The sequence below is a fragment of the Scyliorhinus canicula genome, chromosome 7 (assembly GCF_902713615.1).
Source record: "Scyliorhinus canicula chromosome 7, sScyCan1.1, whole genome shotgun sequence".
NCBI classification, from domain to species: Eukaryota; Metazoa; Chordata; class Chondrichthyes; order Carcharhiniformes; family Scyliorhinidae; genus Scyliorhinus; species Scyliorhinus canicula.
This window is the reverse complement of record NC_052152.1, coordinates 68,542,966-68,565,796: the sequence shown is the minus strand read 5'-3', so window position 1 is coordinate 68,565,796 and position 22,831 is coordinate 68,542,966. Positions and strand designations below refer to the sequence as shown.

The 22,831-nt window shown below is 42.7% G+C and overlaps 1 protein-coding gene across 3 annotated transcripts in view; it reads left to right on the top strand.

Moving 5' to 3' along the window:
• LOC119969047 (limbic system-associated membrane protein-like) overlaps positions 1-20,860 on the top strand; it is a 1,027,481-nt gene extending 1,006,621 nt beyond the window's left edge. For all 3 annotated transcript variants that reach the window (XM_038802219.1, XM_038802218.1, XM_038802217.1), the window contains one exon: positions 12,551-20,860. In XM_038802219.1, coding sequence (XP_038658147.1) covers positions 12,551-12,651 — 101 coding nt within the window. In that variant the 3' untranslated portion in view covers positions 12,652-20,860. The remainder of the gene's footprint in view (positions 1-12,550) is intronic.
• Positions 20,861-22,831: the final 1,971 nt, after the last annotated feature.

The following is a 22,831-nucleotide window of genomic DNA, read 5'->3' as shown; positions in this document are numbered from 1 at the left end:
GAGCAATGTCAATTTTTACCCAGCCCCTAGCCATTCTCAGAAGAAATTGTACACATCTGACCTGCAAGATGATTTTTTTACATTTTTGTGCAGCTGAAAAAATGAGGAACGTTATTAAATTATTAGGTATAAATATTAAAAGTTAGAGGGACCTTGCCATTGCAGATTTATTTCAAACTTGATATTTGAAACATCAGAATGTGGCATGTTGATGTCTCAGGCTGTTTCTCAGTCACTTTGATGACTTTGATCGGAAAAAGTTCACGGTGAAGGAAACAGAAAGAGGAGAAAAAAACACGAGATGACCAGAGAGTTGCTGTTTTATTACTTCCTTTGTGTGGTCTGGAAGAGCAGGTACTGAGGCCTACCCTACCTCATTCTCCCCTCATTCCAAAATATGAATTGCTCCTTAAATTTCCCTAAGTGCTAAGTGCCTGACACACTTCCTTTGGTACTGACAGGGAGCCTCCTGCCACTCATCATTTGGTTAACCAATTCATACTGCAGACGTCTAACAATAAAGTGTTCAGTTTGCAGATGCGATTGCACCATTCATGCTGTGGCATGTTCAACCGGTGTGATGATTGCCCTCCAATATTTTGCCCAAATCTGCTACAATTTTACTAGCGGCAGTCCACACGGCCACTTTCTGCTGCCACTGCAATTTTACCAACAAGGGGAAGCCGACACCAATTGTCCAGCCAGCCAACTGAAATTTGGCAGACTGGTGGCCAGGCAAGGGGGAGGGGGAGAGTGCCTCCACTTTGGCCCCACATATTCATTGTAGGAACCAGCACCCCCACCCCCCCCCCCCCCCTCCTCGCTTCCACCCCAACCCAAGTTAATCACTCTCTCCATGTTTTCCCTCTCCCTTGTGCCTGTGAACCCAGCCCCATCAAGACCCCAGACTTACCTTCAAGCCTGACACCAGCACAGCAGGCTTCCCGCTGGGGCTTGCTACCTTCTCAGCAGTGACTACCACACTCGACAGCATTGCTGGAACCAGAGAGCTGCTATACCTCGGATTGGCCAACAGCTCTTGGAGACAGCTTCTTCCTGGATGGGGGCAGAAGTCTCGCTTCAAGCAAATTAACAACCTGATACCTGTCAAATGGCTATGGATGAGCCAACCAATTGAGTGAGGTATTGCCACCAACGTCTACGCCAAGATCCCACCCACCATTTAAAAATCAGCCGATTGCTAAAGAGACTTAAATTTTGAGCAGTGGAGTTTAAATTTGTATCCTGCAGTTGAATCTGAGGAACATATAGAAACTTGCATGGAAGCAAGAGTAGGTCATTCAGCCTTTTTGAGCCTGTTCCACCGTTCATTATGATCATGGCTGATCATCAAATTCAATACCCTAATCCCCCCCCCCCCCCCCCCCACACCCCCCACCCCGATATCCATGATCCCTTTAGCCCCAAGAGCTGTATCTAATTCCTTCTTGAAATGACACAATTACCTGAACTACTTTCTGTGGTAGTGAATTCCACAGATTCACCATTCTGGATGAAAGAAATTCTCCTCACCTCACCCTTATTCTCAAACTATGACCCCTAGTCCTGGACTCCACCGCCATTGGGAAAATTATTTCTGTATCTACCCTGTCTAATTCTGTCAGAATTTTGTACGCTTTTATGAGATCCCCTCTCACTCTTCTATGCACCATTGAGTATAATCCTAACCAATTTAATCTCTCCTCATATGACAGTCCCACTATCCCAGGATTCAGCCTGCTAAACCTTCGCTGCACACCCTCCAAAACAAGAACATCCTTCCTCAGGCACACATCCTTCCAAAACAGCACACAATACTCCAGGTGTGGCCTCACCAATGCCCTATATAATTGCAGTAAAACATCCCTATTCCTATACTCCAATCCTCTCGCTATAAAGGCCAACATACCATTTGCCTTCTTTACTGCCTGCAGTACCTGCACGCTTACTTTCAGCGACTGATGCACAAGGACACCAAGTTGTCACTGGGTATCCTCTCTCAATTTATACCCATTTAAATAATAATCTGCCTTCCTTTCTTTGCTAATAATGTCAGGATCTACTCAAATTTCATCTAGACTCTGTGGGTATGATTTGCTCGCTGCAAATTATAGGCTCTGAATGTCTTAAAATTCAAAGTATATTGCTGGAGTATCAAGCTCAAAATTATTTGAAGCTTTAAGCTTCAAGAATTAGAGCATCCATTTTACAACCAATGCTTATCTGTGGATCACCACTGTTCCACAATAAGGTTTCTTCAAATGGAGCACTCAAATTATGCAGAAAGAGATTGCATTATTCAATTTTTAAAGATCACCTTCTATTTTTCTGAAAACTGTGCCTTGTCTTTCATTTTTAGGTGTTAAATATAGTACATTATTTTGGCAGAAAAGGAATGCCTATTATCCGTGTCAAGAATTATTAGAATTCATGAAGTGAAACCACATTGATTATTTGATATACTAAGCTGTTGCTAAAAAGTAAAATAACCTTTCAGAATGTTATGTGTCATGATGTAGTTTACACCATTAAATAAATGACTAATTTTAATTACACTGTTACAAAACGTACAGTTCATTTAAATAGAAAATGTCATCGCTGGAGAGTTTTCCATGTTGACTAATTTCCTGCAACAAAAGCAGTAGCCTTTTCTGAGAATGTGACTGCCATGTTCACTAATAACATTCATGTTATAACAAAGGCATAATGAAGGTGGAAATGATCAAACACGAAGGGGTACTTCCATTGCTGCCTTTTAGGTCCGCTATGTATAAACATAGTAAGAAGTCTTACAACACCAGGTTAAAGTCCAACAGGTTTGTTTCAAACCCCAGCTTTCGGAGCAGTGCTCCGAAAGCTGGGGTTTGAAACAAACCTGTTGGACTTTAACCTGGTGTTGTAAGACTTCTTACTGTGCTCACCCCAGTCCAACACCAGCATCTCCACATCATGTATAAACATGTTAGCATTTCTTGAAAAAAATGTTGCCATCCTGATAATCTCCTCATGTTTTGCTGGATTAATTGTGGCATTTGGGTAAATTATTTTGCATCGAATGAGAATCGCACAGTTTTGATGATGGGAAGGTGATCTGCTTTGTCAGAGGACTGCCTGTGAGGATGTGCAAGTTAGGGGGATTGACCATTGGGGCAGCACGGTAGCATGGTGGTTAGCATAAATGCTTCACAGCTCCAGGGTTCCAGGTTCGATTCCCGGCTGGGTCACTGTCTGTGCGGAGTCTGCACATCCTCCCCATGTGTGCGTGGGTTTCCTCCGGGTGCTCCGGTTTCCTCCCACAGTCCAAAGATGTGCGGGTTAGGTGGATTGGCCATGCTAAATTGCCCGTAGTGTCCTAAAAAGTAAGGTTAAGGGGGGGGTTGTTGGGTTACGGGTATAGGGTGGATACGTGGGTTTGAGTAGGGTGATCATGGCTCGGCACAACATCGAGGGCCGAAGGGCCTGTTCTGTGCTGTACTGTTCTATGTTCTATGTTCTATGCTAAATTGCCGCTTAGTGTTCAAAAGTTCAGGCGAGGTTACTGGGTTATGGGTTCTAAGGCAATGGTCCATCAGCAATTCAGCAGCCATGACTCCCCGGTTAGCATGAGGGATAATTTTGCAGGGCAACAGGAAGTTGGCCAACTGATGGTGCAATGGCCTGTCTGATTGCTTCCTCATGGTAGTCTTAAAAACCTGTATGGCCCGTTCCGCCAAACTGCTGGAGGCAGGGTGAAGCAGATCCATCCTTGTATGCTGGATACCGTTCAACTGAACAAATCATTGGTATACGTTTCCCTCCAACACCGACGCATAGTAACAGCAGTGTGTACCATCTACAGAGTGCACTGCAGGAACTCACCAAGGCTCACCCTCCAAACCCACGACTGCTACCATCTAAAAGAACAAGGGAAGCAGAAACATGGGTACGCCATCACTTAAAAATTCCCTCCAAGTCACTCACCATCCTGACTTGGACTTCCTTCACTGTTGCTGAGTCAAAATCCTGGAACTCCCTCCCTAATTCCACAGTGAGTGTACCTACAACAAATGTACTGCATCGGTTCAAGAAGGCAGATCACCACCACCTTCTCAAGGGCAATTAGGAATGGACAACAAATGCTGGCCTGGCCAGCAACAGCCACATCGCAAAAAAAGAATTTAAAAAAAGTATGGGTTGTCAGCTTGGCTGATGTACCACATAAATTCAGGGTGTGAGCCCCTTCTCGCATATGATCAAATGTCCGCTCCCTCACATGCCCAACTGATTCCCCAGTACTTTGACTATATTCAGACGGTACATTTCACACTTCTCCTCAGAGCTCTTCTCCACTTGGTTCAGTGGTTCGTGGATTGCTGCTGCTGCTGTTTATTTTTGCGTTGACAGGCTTTGCCCCAGCGACGAGAAGCATTGATGTGGCCTGTTTGGTTCTTATAATTTCATAGAATTTGCAGTGCAGAAGGAGGCCATTTGGCCCATCGAGCCTGCACTGGCCCTTGGAAAGAGCATCCCACTTAAGCCCAGACTTCCAACCTATCCCCGTAACCCAGTAACCCCAGCTAACCTTTTTGGGCACTAAGGGCAATTTGGCATGGCCAGTCCACCTAACCTGCACATCTTTGGACTGTGGGAGGAAACCAGAGCACCCGCAAGAAACCCACACGTAGACAAGGAGAACGTGCAGACTCCGCACAGACAGTGACCCAAGCCGGGAATCGAACCTGGACTCTGGAGCTGTGAAACAACTGTGCTAATCACTGTGCTACTGTCCTGTACAACAGAAACACATAAACCGACAATGGCAAGCTTCCTGGAGGTGATCTCCCCTATACCGAAAACATTTTATGAGCCTATCTTTTCCCGGTTATCTGACTTCAATCCGGTCTTGAGGACCGTGTTTGGGCCTCTGCTGCACCTGTTTATCTTGCTGCACACTTCACAGCCATACTGCCCACAACTGATTCACTTCCCCTTTTGGCATGCTTTGGCGCTCAGTGTGCCTTTTTGAGCACACTCCAGCGCCTGAGCTACCTTGATCACTTTGTCTAATTTGATTTTAGTTTAAGCCAGGCTTTTTTTCTGGATCCTGGGGTCGCTCAGCACTTCACCGAACACTCACAGCTCGACCATTTGGCTACGAAGGTGGAGATGGCCTTTTCTGCAGAGTTGAATTTGCACTGCTGCAGGATGGTCGAGCACCTGGGGTTAAAATGTTCCTTGACCAATGTAACTAACTGTTCAAAGGTTTTTGTAGTCGGGAGCCTCTGGGGACATGGAGGCCGGGATTCTCTGAGCCTCCGCACTACAATCCCGCTCGACGCGGGGTCGGAGAATGGGGGGTCGGACCCGCGATCACGATGCCTTCCCGCGATTCTCCGTAAACTGGCGAATCGCTGCCAGTGCACGCGCGGTCGACGCAGCGTTAGTTGGGGGCCACTGAAAAAGGCCCCCGTGACGATTCTCCGTGAACGACCGGCCAAGTTCACGTATGGTCCCACCCAGCAGGAGCTCAGAGATGCAGCTGCGGTGGCCGTCCTGGTGGGGGTCGGGGTACCTGCCACCGAGGGGGCCTCCACGACAGCCAGGCCCATGATCGGGGACCACCACTCGGCAAGCGCCCACCATCTGGGCGGGGGTCTACTTCTTCAGTGCCTGCCCGCTGTGTGGGTCCTCCATGTCACAATGGGCCAGCGCCGCAGGAAGTGCAGGGCCCCATTTCAGCAGCTGGAGCTGTGTGGAGCACTCCAGGGCCCTGCTATCCCCCTTAGAAATGGCGAATCACTCCAGACTTTCTAGGAAAAAGCCCAGAGTGATTTGCGCCCGTTTTCTTGTGGGCGTGGGGTCATAGCCCCATTATTGGAGAATTCCACCCAAGATTTCTTATCAGGTTGCAGGTTTGAGGCCCACAAACCATTAAAAGTAACACCTTCTGCTTGTCTTCCACTGCTATCTCATTTGCTGTGAAGAAATAGAGGAGCTGTTTGATGTACTGGCTCCAGTCTTTCTCCCTCGTCGAAAGGTTATAACCTTTCCTGGCCATTGGTATTGGTCAGTCTCTCAGAAAGTCTGAGTTCCATCATACACAAGAGCTGGATTTTTGCCATCAAGGTAGGAAGCCTGAGTCAGGAAATCTGCTGACTTGGCTGTCCTGTTTCCATGCAAATAACCCCTCCATGCATGATTTTTGCAATGGGGTTAAGGGTGTCATCGAGCTTGGCCTGTCGCTTCCAGAGTCAGCTTCAAGGTGACCACGGAGGTGGGCGATTGCCGAAGTTGGTTAAAAGGCAGACCTATGTTTTATGATACCTTGCACAGTTTTAGGTCATGTAGCCTTCAAAAGTTCATAAGATATAGGAGCAGAATTAGGATTCGGCCCATCGAGTCTGTTCTGCCATTCTATCATTGCTGATTTGTTCCTCATCTGCTACCTACAATGTTACAGGCCAAGAGCTGGATTGCAAAATCAGCCAGAGCATTGCCTCCATTGAACACATGACCTAGGAGCGGCAGTAGGCAATTTCGTTTCCTGAGCCTAACACTTTCAATGTGATCATGGCTGATCTCAAACTGGCCTCAACTCCACTGTCCTGCCCGTTCTCCGTAACCCTTCAACCCATTGCCAATTAAAAATCTGTCTAACTCCTCCTTATTTTACTCACTGTCCCTGCATCCACTACACTCTGGGGTAGCTTCTGTCTACTCTCCCATGCCCCCTGCTACCCCATTCCACCTTCATAATCACTCACCCAGTATCCACTATGGCAGGCCACAGGAGCAATGAGGAGATGAAAAATTTTTTATAACCATCTAAGCGCGCTCTTACTCATACACGTACTTAATAGTGGAAAAAAACTTACACTCATGAATCCCATTCAAAGATTTTAAATCAAGTGGTCAATCTGTTAAAACAAACAAGCATCTATTCACTAACCATCAAAACTCGATAATCCTTTAAAGGTGTAAAGTCCTGTTAAAACTATCAATTAAATTGCGAGGTTCGACTGCAGTAATTAGTTCCTGTGCTTTTGAAACTCAGCCAAGCATACATAATTGGCTCAGCTGTTTAACAATCCACTGTTAAAAAAAAAACCCTACAAGAACAGATGGCTGACAGCTTTTTCTAAGCCACACTAGATAGTCTGTTTATCAATATACTCCAGCTGTGGGTGTCTTTTTTACTCCAAAGGAAAACTGCAGTCTTTTTTATTTCACTTTAAAAGGGCTGTGGATTTAAATGACTTCTGACCATGCTACTTAGACCTTGGGCGCGATTCTCCGCTCCCCACGCCGGGTGGGAGAATCACAGGAGGGCCGGGCGACTCACGACACACCCCCCTGGCATCCCCGTGATTCTCCCACCTCCCGCTCGGATGAATCGGCACTCGCCGTTTTTCATGGCGACCGGCGCTTCTCCGGCCCAAATGGGCCGAGCGGCCTGACGTTCCCGACCGGTTCACGATGGCCGCAACCACACCTGGTCGCTGCCCTCGTGAACATGGGCGCCAAATGCTCGTTTGTGGTTTGTGGGGGGCGGAGAGGGGAGTGAGCATCACGGCCGTGCTCGGGAGGGGACTGGCCCGCGATCGGTGCCCACCGATCGTCAGGCTGGCGTCTCCAAGCGACGCACTCTGTCCCCTCCGCTGCCCCGCAAGATCAAGCCGCCGCGTCTTGCGGGGCAGCGGAGGGGAAGACGGCAACCGCACATGCGCGGGTTGGAGCCGTCAGCCGTCGTGACGTCAGCCGCACATGCGTGGGTTGGAGCCGGCCAACCTGCGCATGCGCGGCTGACGTCACTTAGGCGCCGCCGTCGCATCATTCTCGGCGCGCCGCCTTGATGCAAGCGTCAAGGCCCGGCGGCCGAGAGTTACGGAACGCCACTCCTAGCCCCCCCGGGTGGGGGTGAATAAGGTGCGAGGAGCGGCCTCCGAGGCCGTCGTGAAACTCGGCCGAGTTCACGACGGCCTTCCCGATTCCACGCGAGAGCGGAGAATTCCGCCCCTTATCTGTCTTTCAAAAGAGTTTACGTTTCTTCCATAAATTCATGACTTCTACATTGCATATTAAGGCCCTATGAACAGCTTTTGAAAATGGGTTTGCGTGAACTCAGTACTAATTTCAAAGGGCCCTGTTGCGTTCAGGTTTTCCCCACTGTATGATTAACATTTTGGTCCCTTCTCCCTGTTGGAAAAAAGGGATATGCTAGAATTGTAAGTGGGACTTCTGCACCCTGCCCTGTCCACCACATTTAAAGGCTTCTGGAGTTGGCCCAACTCTGTAAAAATTTGGCTCTACTTCTTCAATTATTTCCATTGAGTAATCACCATCTAATGGGGGCATCCAGATTTCAGATATATCGCGTCAAGAGAAGTTTCATCATTGTGGTTGCTATGACAGCTGATCAAATTTCTTATGGTTTTCAAATATTTTCCACCATTTGGTTGCAACAGGGATTTTTAGAGAAATTTACTTTGTGTTGTTTGAGTCAAAACAAATTACACAGCTATTGCTGTTTCTATAGCAGTCCAACAGAAACACATGGATCAGGCAGTGTAAGATATCAGTACCTCCTGACTCAAACTAGTCTCATTGGAGGGACATAGAAATGTACAAGTGACAGTCAAGATCTATACGGTAATGTATCAAAACGATGAGTGAGGTTTATTGATAAATTGATTACCTGGATAAATCCAACAGGATTCAATCTTCATTGGAACTATGATCCAAACCAATACGATTTGAATAATAATGTTATTGCAGCTGTTAGATGCGGTTATTCCACATGCAAATTTGTAAAATATCTGTGTCAAATTGGATATCACCTGCATTCCTGAGCTTCGGTTTTTAAAGTATTATATTCTGCAAAAAGAGGTTCAACACTTTTTTCCTCAACAATAAACCGGCAGCTTGAAAAGTGATTTCAGCACACAATGGTAGTTTGCATGTTAAGTAGTTACACAGGGATATTGTGGTGCTAACAATTGTACACAAAGACTCGAGTGAAGTACAAGAGAGGCTTTATTGCTGTGATATGCTATTCCTCCGGTGGCAGCTGTAGAATAGTATCTCAGTGAAGCTAGCGCATATTTATACACAAGCTCCCTGTGGGCGGAGCTAGCCGGCAGGGGCTTACCGGAGAAACCTGTATTACAGGTACGGCCATACATCCCCCTACTGCAAGCACACATATATACAGTGGTTGTATCACCACAGATAGTATAACATTTCAGGCTGCCTTATGAGAAAATGACTCCTTTCATGACTTGGGGGTCCGGGTGTCTTTCTTTCCATGTTGGCCAAGCAGGAGGTTTGACTGAGCAGACATTGAGAGCCTCCTGCTCACATATGAAAAGTAGGTTCTTGACCTTAAGGTAGCAATGGATTGACAGCTTGCTGGACAAAGCTCCTATATCATCAACTAAAGTTGAGGTGAATCTTTTCATTCTTGCAGTATTTCTCCCTCAGAAACAGTGATCTATATTCTTGCAGCAGTTAGGATATGTTGCAAAAGACCGAACCAGCTTGACTTTGAAAGTATAGACTTAGCCGTGTTTATATTGTAACTTCAATATTTATTGATCGTCATAAATTGAGGACGATAGGGAAAGTCTTCTCACTGTGATACCCACTGGAAGATTTGATGTAAGCTTTTTGAATACTAAGTTAACCTGACAGTTTTAAAATATGTGCATACTTTCCATTGTATAGCATCTATTAAACTGATATGAGAGAAGTTGAATGCTGAGTGCTCTGGACCAGAATGAAAGACACATTTAGTACATCATTTTTTTGTTTCTGGGTATACTCTGATGTGTTTTCACGCCTGTGACTGAAATATTTCATAGTTCAAAGAATTGATTTATAATTGATTTACATTTATATTGAAAAGCTGAACAAAAAAGCGGTTTCAACTTTAATGTTAGCTGGTAGTGAGACCTCCTACAGCTTCAAAACATTCTTCTCACCTGACTATTACTATTGATTTTAAACACCCTTGATTTCTCTGGTCGATTATGCTACTTCATTCTACTTTTACTCAATGTGCGGTGAAAAAAAATATGGAACCACTGTGGTTCAAGTAATATGCTGTAATAACACATAAATTCACGTTACATGAGTTTGGCATTGCAGAAGGTAATACCTTCTACCAGCAGGTGTTTCAAGGTCAGAAAGTATCCTGGCCTTCACATCGGATTGATGAGTCCTGTTGTTTGCTTTGCACTTCCTGTTAAAAGGGCAGAAAGTATCTTACGGTTCAGATAGTGAGTTTATGTTTGCTCCCTGAACTATAGGCTAGTTGTTTCATGTATTGTCTGAATGCAACGGGCGGGATTCTCCCAGCCCCGCGCCGGGCCGGAGAATCCCCGCAACCGCACTACGCCGCCTCGACGCCGGCACGCGATTCTCCGCACAGCAGAGAATCGGCGCCATTCGCACGGTGCATTTGGCAGGGTGCCGGTCGTGGTCCTCTCTACAAGACCGGGTTGCCAATTCTTCATCCCGGATGGGCTGAGCGGCCGCTCTAAAAAGGCAGAGTCCCCACGGCGCCGTCCACACCTGGTCGCAGCCGGTGGGAATTCTGCACGTAGGGTCGGGGGGAGGCCTGTGGGGGCGAGGGGAGCTCCGACCCTGGGAGGGGGCCTCCGATGGGGCCTGACCCGCGATTGGGGCTCACCGATTAGTGGGCCGGCCTCTCGCTCCCCGGGCTTATTTTCTTACGCGCCGGCCACTGAACTCCCGCGCCATGTTGCGCCCGGGCTGGCACGTTGAGGGAGGCCACCACGCAGGCGCCACTGCGCATGTCCTCATTATCACCATGTTATTGGCGCACTGCGCTGGCATGGATACCGCGGCACACAGTTTGCACCGGGATGGGAGGCTGGAGCAGTGTGAACCGCTCCAGCGCCATGCTGGCCCCCTATAGGGGCCAGAATTGGTACTCCCAGTGGCCCGTTCACGCCATCGTGAAACGCGATGCGTTTCCGACGGCGTGGATTCCTGAGCTTATATATACAAAGAAAATGCTGTGGTGAATTCACATGTGTATTGTAGATGTACTGAACTGCATACAGCACAGTGGACACTGGGCTGGATTCTCCGCACACCGACTCCAAAATCGCGGCCGGCGCTGGGGCAGAGAATCCAGTTTGATGCAGAAATCGGGACTGGTGGCGGTTCACCGATTCTCCGGTCACCAAAAATCTGCATCACCGGGGAGTACGCCGTGCCGCCTGGGCTATTGCCAGAGGCCCACTCCGACATCCTCCGCCCCCGAACGGCCGAAGTCCCAATGCCATGGATCTAACCTGGTCCAGCCAGTCAAGATACTCATGTGGCGACTGCAGACTCAGTCCATGGCCGCCCTGGTCGGGGCGGGTGGATTGGAGGCCAGGGGGCGCCTTATAGGCGGCTGGGGAATGTTTGTGCGGGTTTGAGGGTCTGGCGTGCGGCCGATCGGGGAGTCTCATTTGTGGGTCTACCTCCGCAGTCCGAGTACGCCATGGACAAGGCACAGCCGCTGGAGGTGCGCATGCGCGGCCTCTGACACGAACGTGCGGGGGCCCATATGTGCAGCAAAAGCTACGAGATTTGCTCCCGGTCCCTGCTAGCCCCTTGCAGTGCTGGGAATTCATGTCCCTTTAATCCAGGATTTTCAGGATTAAGCTCCACAGATTTGACGCCAGCATGGGGACATAGTCCCAATAATGAAGAATCCATCCCCTTATTATTTCATTGCACATGGCAACTATGAAAATAATGTACTGATTAGAAGAAAATATCTCTTGCAGATGTTCGCGACAGTGTGAAAAAGGCCGGGATATTCAAAATTTTTTGCATTGACCAGAATTGGTCAATCAGGTTCTAGTGGAAATAACAATCAGGGGAAATCTACCCCACATGGATAATGTCTTCTGTTTGCTTCCAACAAAAATGTGTGCATTTAACGTACACCATTATAACTATACATTTTGATGTTGTTTTATGTTAAGTTATTTGTTCTTAGTATTTTATCTGTCAAGTTTTCCTTTGACAATTATTGCCAAAAGAGCATTTAACTAATGATAACCGTTCATGAGTTATTCTTTTTTATATTCAGGTTTGATTGTTGCTATCTGCAAAACAATCCACAATTTTACTATCTTGATGTATTGTTTAAATCAAATGAGAACCCTTCCTTTCAGTAACTTGAATCTCCTAGAAGTGCATATACTTCATGATATCGACACACTTAACTGAAGCTAGAACTGTCCGTGATGGCAAAGGATGCCACATTCATTTTGTTTTGCCCTGTAGGCATCTTTCATACCATTATAACCTTACAGTAAGGCATGTCCTACATGGAGACGTTTCAGAGGCAAAAGAGAATTATTCTTGCAGCTCAGCTTGTTGAAAATCGGTTCTGTTCCATTAACTATAATAAAATACTCTGAGAAAATAACCTGAGCCATTTATAAATAAAAAAACAAAAAATGTGACAGTGGCAGCCATACCTGTTTATGTTCAACTTAAATTGTTGATTGAATATTAATAATGTTTCTCTTTCTCATTCATACAGGGCCAGGTTCCATGCGAGACTCAGGCACTGGATTAGCAGGTGTCACCATATCACTGTGGCTGCTAGCGGCAACTCTATTCTGTCTAATTTACAAATGTTAATAATACGAAAACTGACCGCAAGGAAAGAGAAGACTATTTGTATTTCAACACAGTGTGTGACACTGCACAAAAAAAAGTATTGCTAGAAAAGCTTTTAGAATAGAAACAAAACAAAAGGTCGAGGGTGTATTAGATACAAAATGATCAACGTTTGCTCATGAATTTCAAATGTTGTGTAAAAAGAAATTCTTTCTCCTGTCATATTTGCTAATGTTTACATTGACACAGATCTAGACCTTTGTTTTGGGTCTGAATAATGACATTTAATCAACGCAAAACACAACCTTGTATTTGTTGGTGCCAAGTGACCCATTCACCGTATAAAAATTATCCATCACTGATATAATATTGAGGGTGATGAGTGAGGCTGGAGCTCATTGTTAAATAGATTTATTATGACTTAATGGATCACCCACAATATTTAGGCACAGGGACTGAAGCGCAGCAGCCTGGATCAAAGGGTAAATTCTTGACGAATTTAATCAATTTGCTCACAAAAGTAACATGAATTAGGTGATGCCCTCTTCGTCAATAAATTGGTTCAGAAAAAATTGTAAAGCGCACCAAAAACGTCCTTTAAATTATTAGTCGAACTAAAGGTGCCATTATCGGTGTATCTATCCTGTAGCAAATGCTAATATATTCTGACTAGACCACAAAAAAATGTCAACATTACTCTATCTAAATTAATTATAATCAAGCTTAATTAATGAAATGGATAAACTGTTGGGGAATAAAGGTGTAATTTTTAAACCTCCTCATTTCCATTTATTACTGGGAGAACATCCAACTTGTCATGTTTTTCTTTACCGCCATGGATCTCAGAAGGGAATAACTTCAGTTTATTGAAACCTTAACTAAGCTGGCCTGTTAAAAGTGAATATAAGAGGAACATCATTAGCAAAATACAAGATATATAACAACCTGCAGTGGTTTTTGATAATGGCTCATCCAACAGATTACAAAATTTATGATAATACATGGCCTTTGTCATTTATGGGTGCTTTGTTACACAATGCTCAATGATTATGTGTTCTATTGATAAAGAACATTTCTTGTTTAATTATCAAATGTGTAATATTCTTGAACAGCTAAAAACATTCCCATGCACAGCACCATTTTTGTGATAATCTGATTATTACAAAGGGAATATCCACCTGATCATTCCCTTCAAATGCATGGGAAGAGGGGTCATCTCCAAGAATTATAGGTTTCACAAGGTAAGGTAGATGCATTAAATCAAATCTGAATGGTTATTATAGGAGCACTGGGCCTGAAGTTTGTGGTCTGAGGGAGTGATATGTCATTGGTCATAAACCACTGCTGGTTAAGATATGGGTGTGACATACCAATTTTCAATATAATACACAAGATGCTATAGATCAGAACTGACAAGAGTTTCTACTAACTATTGCAAACCCTCGCGCATTCAGTGAGTTATGTCACCCCAAGTTCATTCACTTGTGAAAAGTTATTAGAATGAGTCTACACGGCACCAGTTCAATGGGTCATAATAATTGCTTATCTTATAAGAGTTATCAGCCAGATTGCAGTTCAGACACTAAACATGTTCTTCATTTTTGTCAGTGTATATATGAGACCAGTGCCCATGAATGGATTTACATATGTCGCTAGCTTTACACCATGCTAGATTTCCTTGTGACAGTAAAGTGCTGTGTACATAGAGAAGGGAAGGCATGGAAACAGTGGTAGGAGTTTGCTCTACTTCATCAAGCTCGAATTGATTACTCAGTTAATACTGGTCCTATAACATGTTGTGGTGCACTGTAATTTTTGTTTTGCATTTCTTTTTATCAACAATATTCAGCATTGCAGTTCTATAGATGGATGTTTCTAAGGTAAAAGGTGAACGAAAATACACTTCATTGTTAGCAATTCTTTGCATTCAACAAAAGCAGATTTTACTGGAATAATTAAGCGGTTTGGAAAAGAATACATTCACTTGCTTGAAATAAGACGAATATTATGTACAATGGTGATCACATAAAATCTGTATTAACAAAGTTTGGATCAATGAACCACTGCTGTAATACCATCATAAATCTGTGAATGGGACTCCAAATAGGAGTCACCACCTCCAACATCAACAAATTTTCATTCCTCAAATAGTTCAATTTGTTATTGTGAAACTAATTTCTATCACAATGAAACATGGAAAAAAACACTTTAATACACTTTTTCTTTAATGATTGCCCAAAACTGGATGCAAATAACTTATATGGCATAACTGTACAAAAAAGCTTAAAAAAATTAAAATGGTGTGTGGTTCTAATTTGAGTTCTATAGTTTGATTTAATTCCAAAGTGGTTCCTGTTTTTAATGCTGTGGTAGTCGGTTAAGTCTAATATTTTGCAAGTTTCTTGATGAGGCGATGGGTACTCAATATGATTTCTGTACAGCTTTCATTAAAGATGGGATTAGCAAAGAAACTCCACAGAAGCAACTTTACCACAGCATTTTTAAAACCCTGCTTTTCTTTTTCCTTTTCCTCATTCTCCTTGGATGCCATTTTCTGTGGTATCCTCCTCCAGTTGGAAAGATTTTACAACCAGGGCTATAACTTTCCTCATGGTCAGAACTGGCATTGCTGATGTGTGATATGAATCAGAATCTGCCAAATCTTTCTCCCCAAATCATCCAAAAATGTAAGGTCTCACACCTAGAAGCCTGACTGACAAATGTTATCCCAAGGAAAGCAAGTTGACATAATGGGAGCTCTTGGACATGTACTTGTGGTGACTCCATGGTTGGGAGTCAGTTGCACAACTGCTTGAAGCTGCCACTTGGTTTCCAACATTACCACAATTTCAGATTTAATAACTCCATTCATTATGTACATAATTTCACACCACTGTACTCGGCCACAATGGTGCAATTTAGAATACAGAAAACGATCATTTGCGAAACAAAATAGGGGTGAAATTGGGCATGACAACAGTCTGACTTTGTTTGGGCATGATGTAAAATGAGTAGCCGATTCGGTATGAACCTGTTTTGTGCTATTCGCATAGACCAATTTCACCGTCAATCATACTTTGTCCAGATAGATGGAAGACTAAATGGTAAAATGATATATGGTTTCATACTTGACCATTTCTTGGCCAACATGGCCTTTTATCATCTATAAAATAGCTTGATATCTTTCTGTTTAAAAGGTTATACCAAACAATGTATTATAAAATGAGGCCAAAATAACTATAGATATCAGTGCTTGTTGATAGTCTAGAACAGGTTATAAGGCTTGTATTAAAGTAGACAACTAACTATGATAATTACTGGCACTACTGACCACTTTGTACTGGTGATCATTTGTTCAATGAAAAGTGTTCCTTTTAAACTTTGCATGAAATGAGATTTATAGCAATACATCAGAAAATTGAATTATAATTAATTTTTAAAACTAATATTAATTGCATTTTAGAGCTAAAATGTTCACCATTGCAGGCATGATTAAGAGTATTCCCATGTGCAAAGCCCAAGGGTTGAGGATTTTATTTTATTTGCTTTATTACTACTTTGATCTAAGGGGGGAATAGTCTGCCACCTAATGTTAGGGCACTAAATGTTTTATATGTTTTTATGGATCATTTCAATAAATACTGGACGAGACTTTTACCAAGCGTGATGAACGCCAAAGCAGAGAGTGCTGTGAGACACTGGCGGACAACAACTATGTCCCATTGTCTATTAACATTATGATTGGAATATATTTAATTCAAAAATTTCCATGATTACCCTATTATTGTTAAGTACCATGTTTTGAATTTTTTTCTCCCTGGTCTGGACAAGACAACAACAAAATGTTACTGAATTAATATGATTTATTCCCATCGGTAAAGCGAATCCAATTGAATCGATTGGTTCTTTGCACCAACTGAGTTGTGGCAATGTTGTTTCTGGTGGTCAGCAATCCCATGATGCTCTGCTTGAACTGTGGAGTCTCTGTAAAGTATTGTGATTGAAGGATTGTATTGTAAATATTTCTGTGCATCAAGGATTAAGCAGGCCTGTAAAATGCAGAAAGCTGTTTGAAGCATGCCATGGCTGATTGAATCCTGCTAATGTCACATGTTGAGGAATTTCAGTAAGGCTGGCAGGGATGGGTTGTTTCTCAAAACTTTTAAGCAATTACCTACATGACTACTTCAGTAAAACCCTGTGACCATCCAGCTGCTTGAAGGATTTGAGAATAATAATATGCTAAACAATTTCTGACTAAAATTAATTTTAATTGAACTCTGGTGCCAGTCAAATTCTGTGATATATAATGGTTTGATTATATGACAAAGTCATGATACAGATGACATATGAAAAAGATTAGATTTTCACATTGCCTGATTATTGAAACAAATGTTCACTTTTTGACAGTAGCAAATCAAAAATGGGGCCGTACCTGCTTAACACTGAATTCAAGGCCATGATTTACTGAACTAATTCGTTGGTATAATTATTTAGTTCTGACAAGGGACCTTTTCCTGACCAATAAGAGATGTAAAGATAGAAATACTGTTTTCTGCCAGCAAGTCAACACCAATTTAAGGATTGTGGTTTTCTTTGTATGAGGTTGCACATAATGTAAAGATTGACAGTGAACATTTCTCTTGCATCTGATGACGGTATTAGAAACTCCTAAGAAAGGTGTTGAATACTCCAGTACAAATGATCACCAACAAGAACCATGCAGCAATGTCACATTCAACCAATTATGTCATTCCCAATTTGGTGAAATTTGAGATTGTTAAAGCTTATTCCACTTAAGAATCTCCAATTAATTGAGCAGCATTTTGAAAAGGACAAGAGATACAGAGCAAGATAAATTCTTATTAATTACCAGATATTGATTGACCTGAAGAGTCTGATTTGATATGATAGATCCGCAAACTCTAATTTATAAACAAATCCAGTCGTGGGTTATGAATTATTTGAGTCTTTGATCAATAGTGGTCTGCTACTGGTAACTGTATCACAATGTGTAGCTTTATTATACCGATTTGCTTAGTATAATCCATCATTTTAGGTACATGGATTGTTTTTCTTTATCTAGTTACAAAATATTTTGTTAACTGACAGTAATTTTTTTAGTATTGAAGACATCAAGGGATATGGAGATAGTTTGGGAAAATGACATTGGGGTACAATGATAGAGAAATCTTACAGGATCGAATAGTCTATTTCTGCTCCTATTTCCCGTATGCCCTACACGCTTCTCCTGTCTATACATAAGCAAACTCAAGGAAGAAATTTGCTGCTGCCATTCTGAAGAGCCAGATCAGAATTCAGTTAGGAATTGAGGGCCGCAGAGACTAAAAGTTATTTTCGAGGTGCGTACAAATGGAGAAAAGCCAAGGCCACAGATCTAAAGAAATTAATGTTGGATATTACAGTTGTTCTCTGCATTAAGTTTTACTCATCCCAAGTAGATCTTTGTATTATAGTAATGATAGCTTCTGAAGTCCACTAATTGAATTACCAATTTGCTCCCTTCGCACATCTCACTGTCTGTGCATATCATTTATGCTCAGAATCATGTCAATCATTAGGCGCAGTTGCTGAGAAATTTATAACTTCAGGTTATTTGTCTGTTAAGGCATTAACAACAACTGTAACCTAGTTCCAGTTTGTCAACTTTAGTCTCAATATGCCTGAAAAGTTTCATGTTATAAATTCCTACTCTTTTTTTAAGTCACATTTTTGTTCTTTTCACCTAATAATCCTCTTTTATTAACTAGCTGCTTTTCAGTTTTTATCTGCTTTGCTCTGGAGCATTTAAAAATTCATTTTTATAATTTAAAGATAAGATACATTTGAAATGTAGAGTCTTGACTGGTGTGCATTTTGCAACCGTAGGTCCGATCTCCAAAGTTGATACTGAGGTAATTTGAGAGCCTTAATTTACTGACTGGAATAGGAATACCTTAAAGTTTTGAGTACTTGTCACCAGATGCAAGAAGAAGTTACCCTACCCTTTATTACTCTCAGTCAATTATATTGCCAAGGCAGGGAAAGATACTTGGGAACTCATTGGTCGATTAGACCTTTGGACCACAATTAATGTCTGTCACCACGCTGGAACTGGTCTCTTACAATATTGCGGGAATTTTAACAAGCTGGTGCTTTACATAAAGGTATTGTAAGCACATAAATTATTATTTATAGTGTTTGAGTATTTGGCACCTGAAGAAAGAACCTGTAGATTTCAAAAGTTTAGCATACTATATACTATCGCCATATTATTTTTCATTTGTTAAGTAACCAGATAACGCTTTAGGTGAATGCACATTTTATAATGCAGTGATAAATATGCTGCCGCTTTGGGAAAATACTGAAAGTGCAGATATTACAATATAAAATAATTGAGATTTTGGTCTTCTCCAAATATTTTTGTGATTGAGAACAAATAGATGATTGCAATGTTACCCAGTTAGGATCCATGTAACAAAAAACATTTTCAGGTATATAACAAAATATACATTCAAATATGTATTCAACTGTGCTAACATTTAAATAACCCTGCCTTTTATTGTCTTTATATTGATGTTAATCCATAAATATTAGGAATGGCATAATTATGGTGAAGCACATATGAATGTATTCCATTCATTTTTGGTGATGATATTTCATGCTCATACACTTCCAGATAACCTTCAAAGTGAATTGTATGTGACATGAGTCACAGCACTTCAAAAAATAATTCATTATGAAGAGTGCTTTGACGTGTTTCAGCATGAGAGCTGCTGCATTTTTTCAATATTGGCTTTATTTCCTCACTGACATAAAATGGAGGCAGGGAGCTAGCTACCCCTGAAACATTTTGGTACTGATACCAGAAAGTATAATCAATCTTAACAAAATTTCTACACCATCTTTTCTGATGCTCACAATAATGACCAAGTACTGTGATTATATAAGTAAGTGTCCATTTGAGATCTAGAATTTGTAATTGGACTGATGTTAAACTCCAATGATATCTCTATTCTGTTCAAATATCAGCTGGGTGCAAAATATTTACATTTGGATAAATAATACATGCCATTTTACGAATCATTTTACATTTTCTATCAATTGGTTCTACTTCACTGATCCTTGACAAAAATATAATATGTGTGAAAATATTTTGAGTGTTATGTATCTCCAAGATAAAACCTTTGTGGAAGGTAACTGCGCATATAGGGTTGACATTAAGCATTAATCAAAATAATTCCTGTGGAAGCTATCTCACATTTGCCAGTTTTGTATGTTGCATTTCTACCACATTATGTATTTCCTGCCAATTGATTTAAAAAGCAGAAGAGAGGGGGTGGGCACAGAGCAAATTGAAATCCCAAACAATTTACTTCAAATTCCATTCCAAATCCCTGTCAGATTGGCGTAACACATGTAAAAAAAACTTACTTTAGCCACGCCAAGAAAGAGAACCACTTACAATGGGATTGTAAATTGTAAATCCAGAACACTCGGCATTTACAGCCACCCATACCCTTTCTCTTAAACTAGAAATGCCTGGGATGTTTGTAATATTCATGGGCAATTTAGTTTGACCGTTTCCCCCTATTCCAGAGTAATCCTTCAAGGTTCACAGGCCCGTGAACCAAAGCCTAGTAGCTTCCTCAAATCTGTTCACAATTCCAAGCTTTCTGTCTGACAGCCAACAACTTGGGCAAAGTTAGACCATCACACGGGATAGCCACTCATAATGCAATACATAGCGCCCGATCCATACCAAAGCAAGACACTGCCTCAAATGTGAGCCCTGCAACCCAATGTACAGTGACGGTGAGAACAACTCCACAAAGAGTGTCTGTTTTGTAATACTTTCACTATGATTTATGGATTATTGCTGTTTTTACTATGATTAATCCAGAATTGCCCTCCGATTTGCCACAATTACAATCAAGTGTGATTATTCGTAATTTTATTTTTATTCCCATGAGACAAGACAAAAATAAAGAATGTGATGAAGGTGTGGAGAATTTGGTGTAGCAAAGCATCTCTTCACCTATCCATTGTAATTAGTTTACCATGGAAAAAAAACATTCTCGAATGTTACAATCCCTGTTGATGTTATAACTGGATAGGAAAACCCTGTTAGAAACCCTGGCTCAAAAGAACGTAACATTTACCTTTTTTATAAAACATGGAGAAATAGAGTCACAAGACCACTAATTAGATTTAACATCAAGAAAAAAAATTTAAACATGAAAAAAATTGCATTATAATGCAATACTCCTTTATTCCCCCTTTAGCTGAACAATTACACACAGGTTTTAGCATTAACATGGATTACAAAATACATCTTAAACTACAATGGTCTTATTAACACAGAGTCCCTTTTAAGCACATGAAATGACTGTGGTAAGACACACACCTCTCTGAACCCAAGTAAATGTATTTGGATTTCTCCTCAAAATCCTCCCAGATGATTATTATACCGCGAACCACCTTGTCTCACTGAATTCCAGCTTCTACATGAGTGACTTCAAATTCTGCTTTCAAATGTTACATTTTCAAACCTTCTTTTAAATTATACCTTCCCTCCACTGCTTCCATAATGATTTTGCTCTCGGGTTTTGCAGTTCACTATTCAGATTTCCTTTGTCTGAGAGGCTTGCAACAAATTCCGAGATCCAGCCACCAATTTCAACAATTATTCCAAATAATGTCTCCCAACCTGTAGTAGTTTCTCACAAACATTTGCACTACTGCAAATGTCATTCTTACCTCTCACAATCTGATGCCTTTTTAACTCTGTGACTTTACTGAACAGTTCTGTTCTGGTTCCCATTTTTCTCCGTTCCATTAACTCCAGACTTCTTGGAAACGTCTCAGTTCCCTGGTTTCCTTAACTCGCTGTAATACAGATTTCCGGTTACTGCTAACCACTACTCCATTGGCTTGTCTTCTAGCAAGGCAGAGAGAATTGTTCCCTCTTGAGCCTTCCAAAACCAGCAGCTACGAGCAGAGCTGTGTGATCTACTTTCTATCTCATTACCTATCACCAACTAAAATCAAATTAGCTAAACTAAAACTTTGAAGCGTTTCTACCTTACAAGGCCCCAGTTGCTAAACGACCACTACTGGTTTATTTACTCTTCATGCCATAAGCACAATAGAACCACAGTTGGAATAGAAATCAACCCCCACACATTCAAACGTTTTTGTCCAGCATGAATCAAATTATAGGTTTTACATTTCTAGGCGCAGAAACATTAAATTAAACCCACTTAAAACTATACCTTGGCCAGGATTCTCCTCTACCTGGTGAGGCGGGGGGTCCCGGCATGTCGGAGTGGCGTGAACCACTCCGGCGTCGGGCCGTCCCAAAGGTGCGGAATTCTCCGCACCTATAGGGGCCAAGCCCTCACATTGAGGGGTTCCCACTCCGCCGGCTGGCGTGAATGGCCTTTGGCACCATGCCAGCCGGGGCCGAAAAAATTCGCCGGCCAGTGTATGTCCGCGCATGCGCCGGAGCGTCAGCGGCTGTTGATGTCATACCGGCTCATGCGCAGGGGAGGGGGTCTCTTCCACCTCCGCCATGGTGAAGACCATGTTGAAGGCGGAAGAAAAAGAGTGCCCCATGGCACCGGCCTGCCCGCCGATCGGTGGACCCAATCGCAGGCCAGGCCACCGTGGGGGCACCCCCAGGGTCAGATCTCCCTGCGCCCCCCCCCAGGACCCCAGAGCCCGCCGGTGCCGCCAATCCCGCCGGTCAGGTAGATGGTTTAATCCATGCCGGCGGGAGAGGCCTGTCAGCGGCGGGACTTCGGCCCATCGCGGGCCGGAGAATCACCGCGGGGGGCATGCCGACCGGCGCGCTCAATTCCTGCCCCCACTGAATCTTGGGGGGCGGAGAATTCGGGACACGGCGGGGCGGGATTGACACCGGCCCCGGGCGATTCTCCGACCCGGCGTGGGGTCGGAGAATCCCGCCCCTTATTTCCAATGTTTACCAATACAAATAAATCCTGTAAAACTGCCTTTTATCCTAAACCTCCCCCTCTGAAAAAAATTAATTCCACGCTACACATACTTAACATGACAAATATCCCACCACATAATTTATTGGATCATACCAGTAAATGTTTCTTAGTTCACAATTGCACATATTATATAATTACAATGATTTAATCCAAACAAAAACAATCGCATCATCAGAATCTAT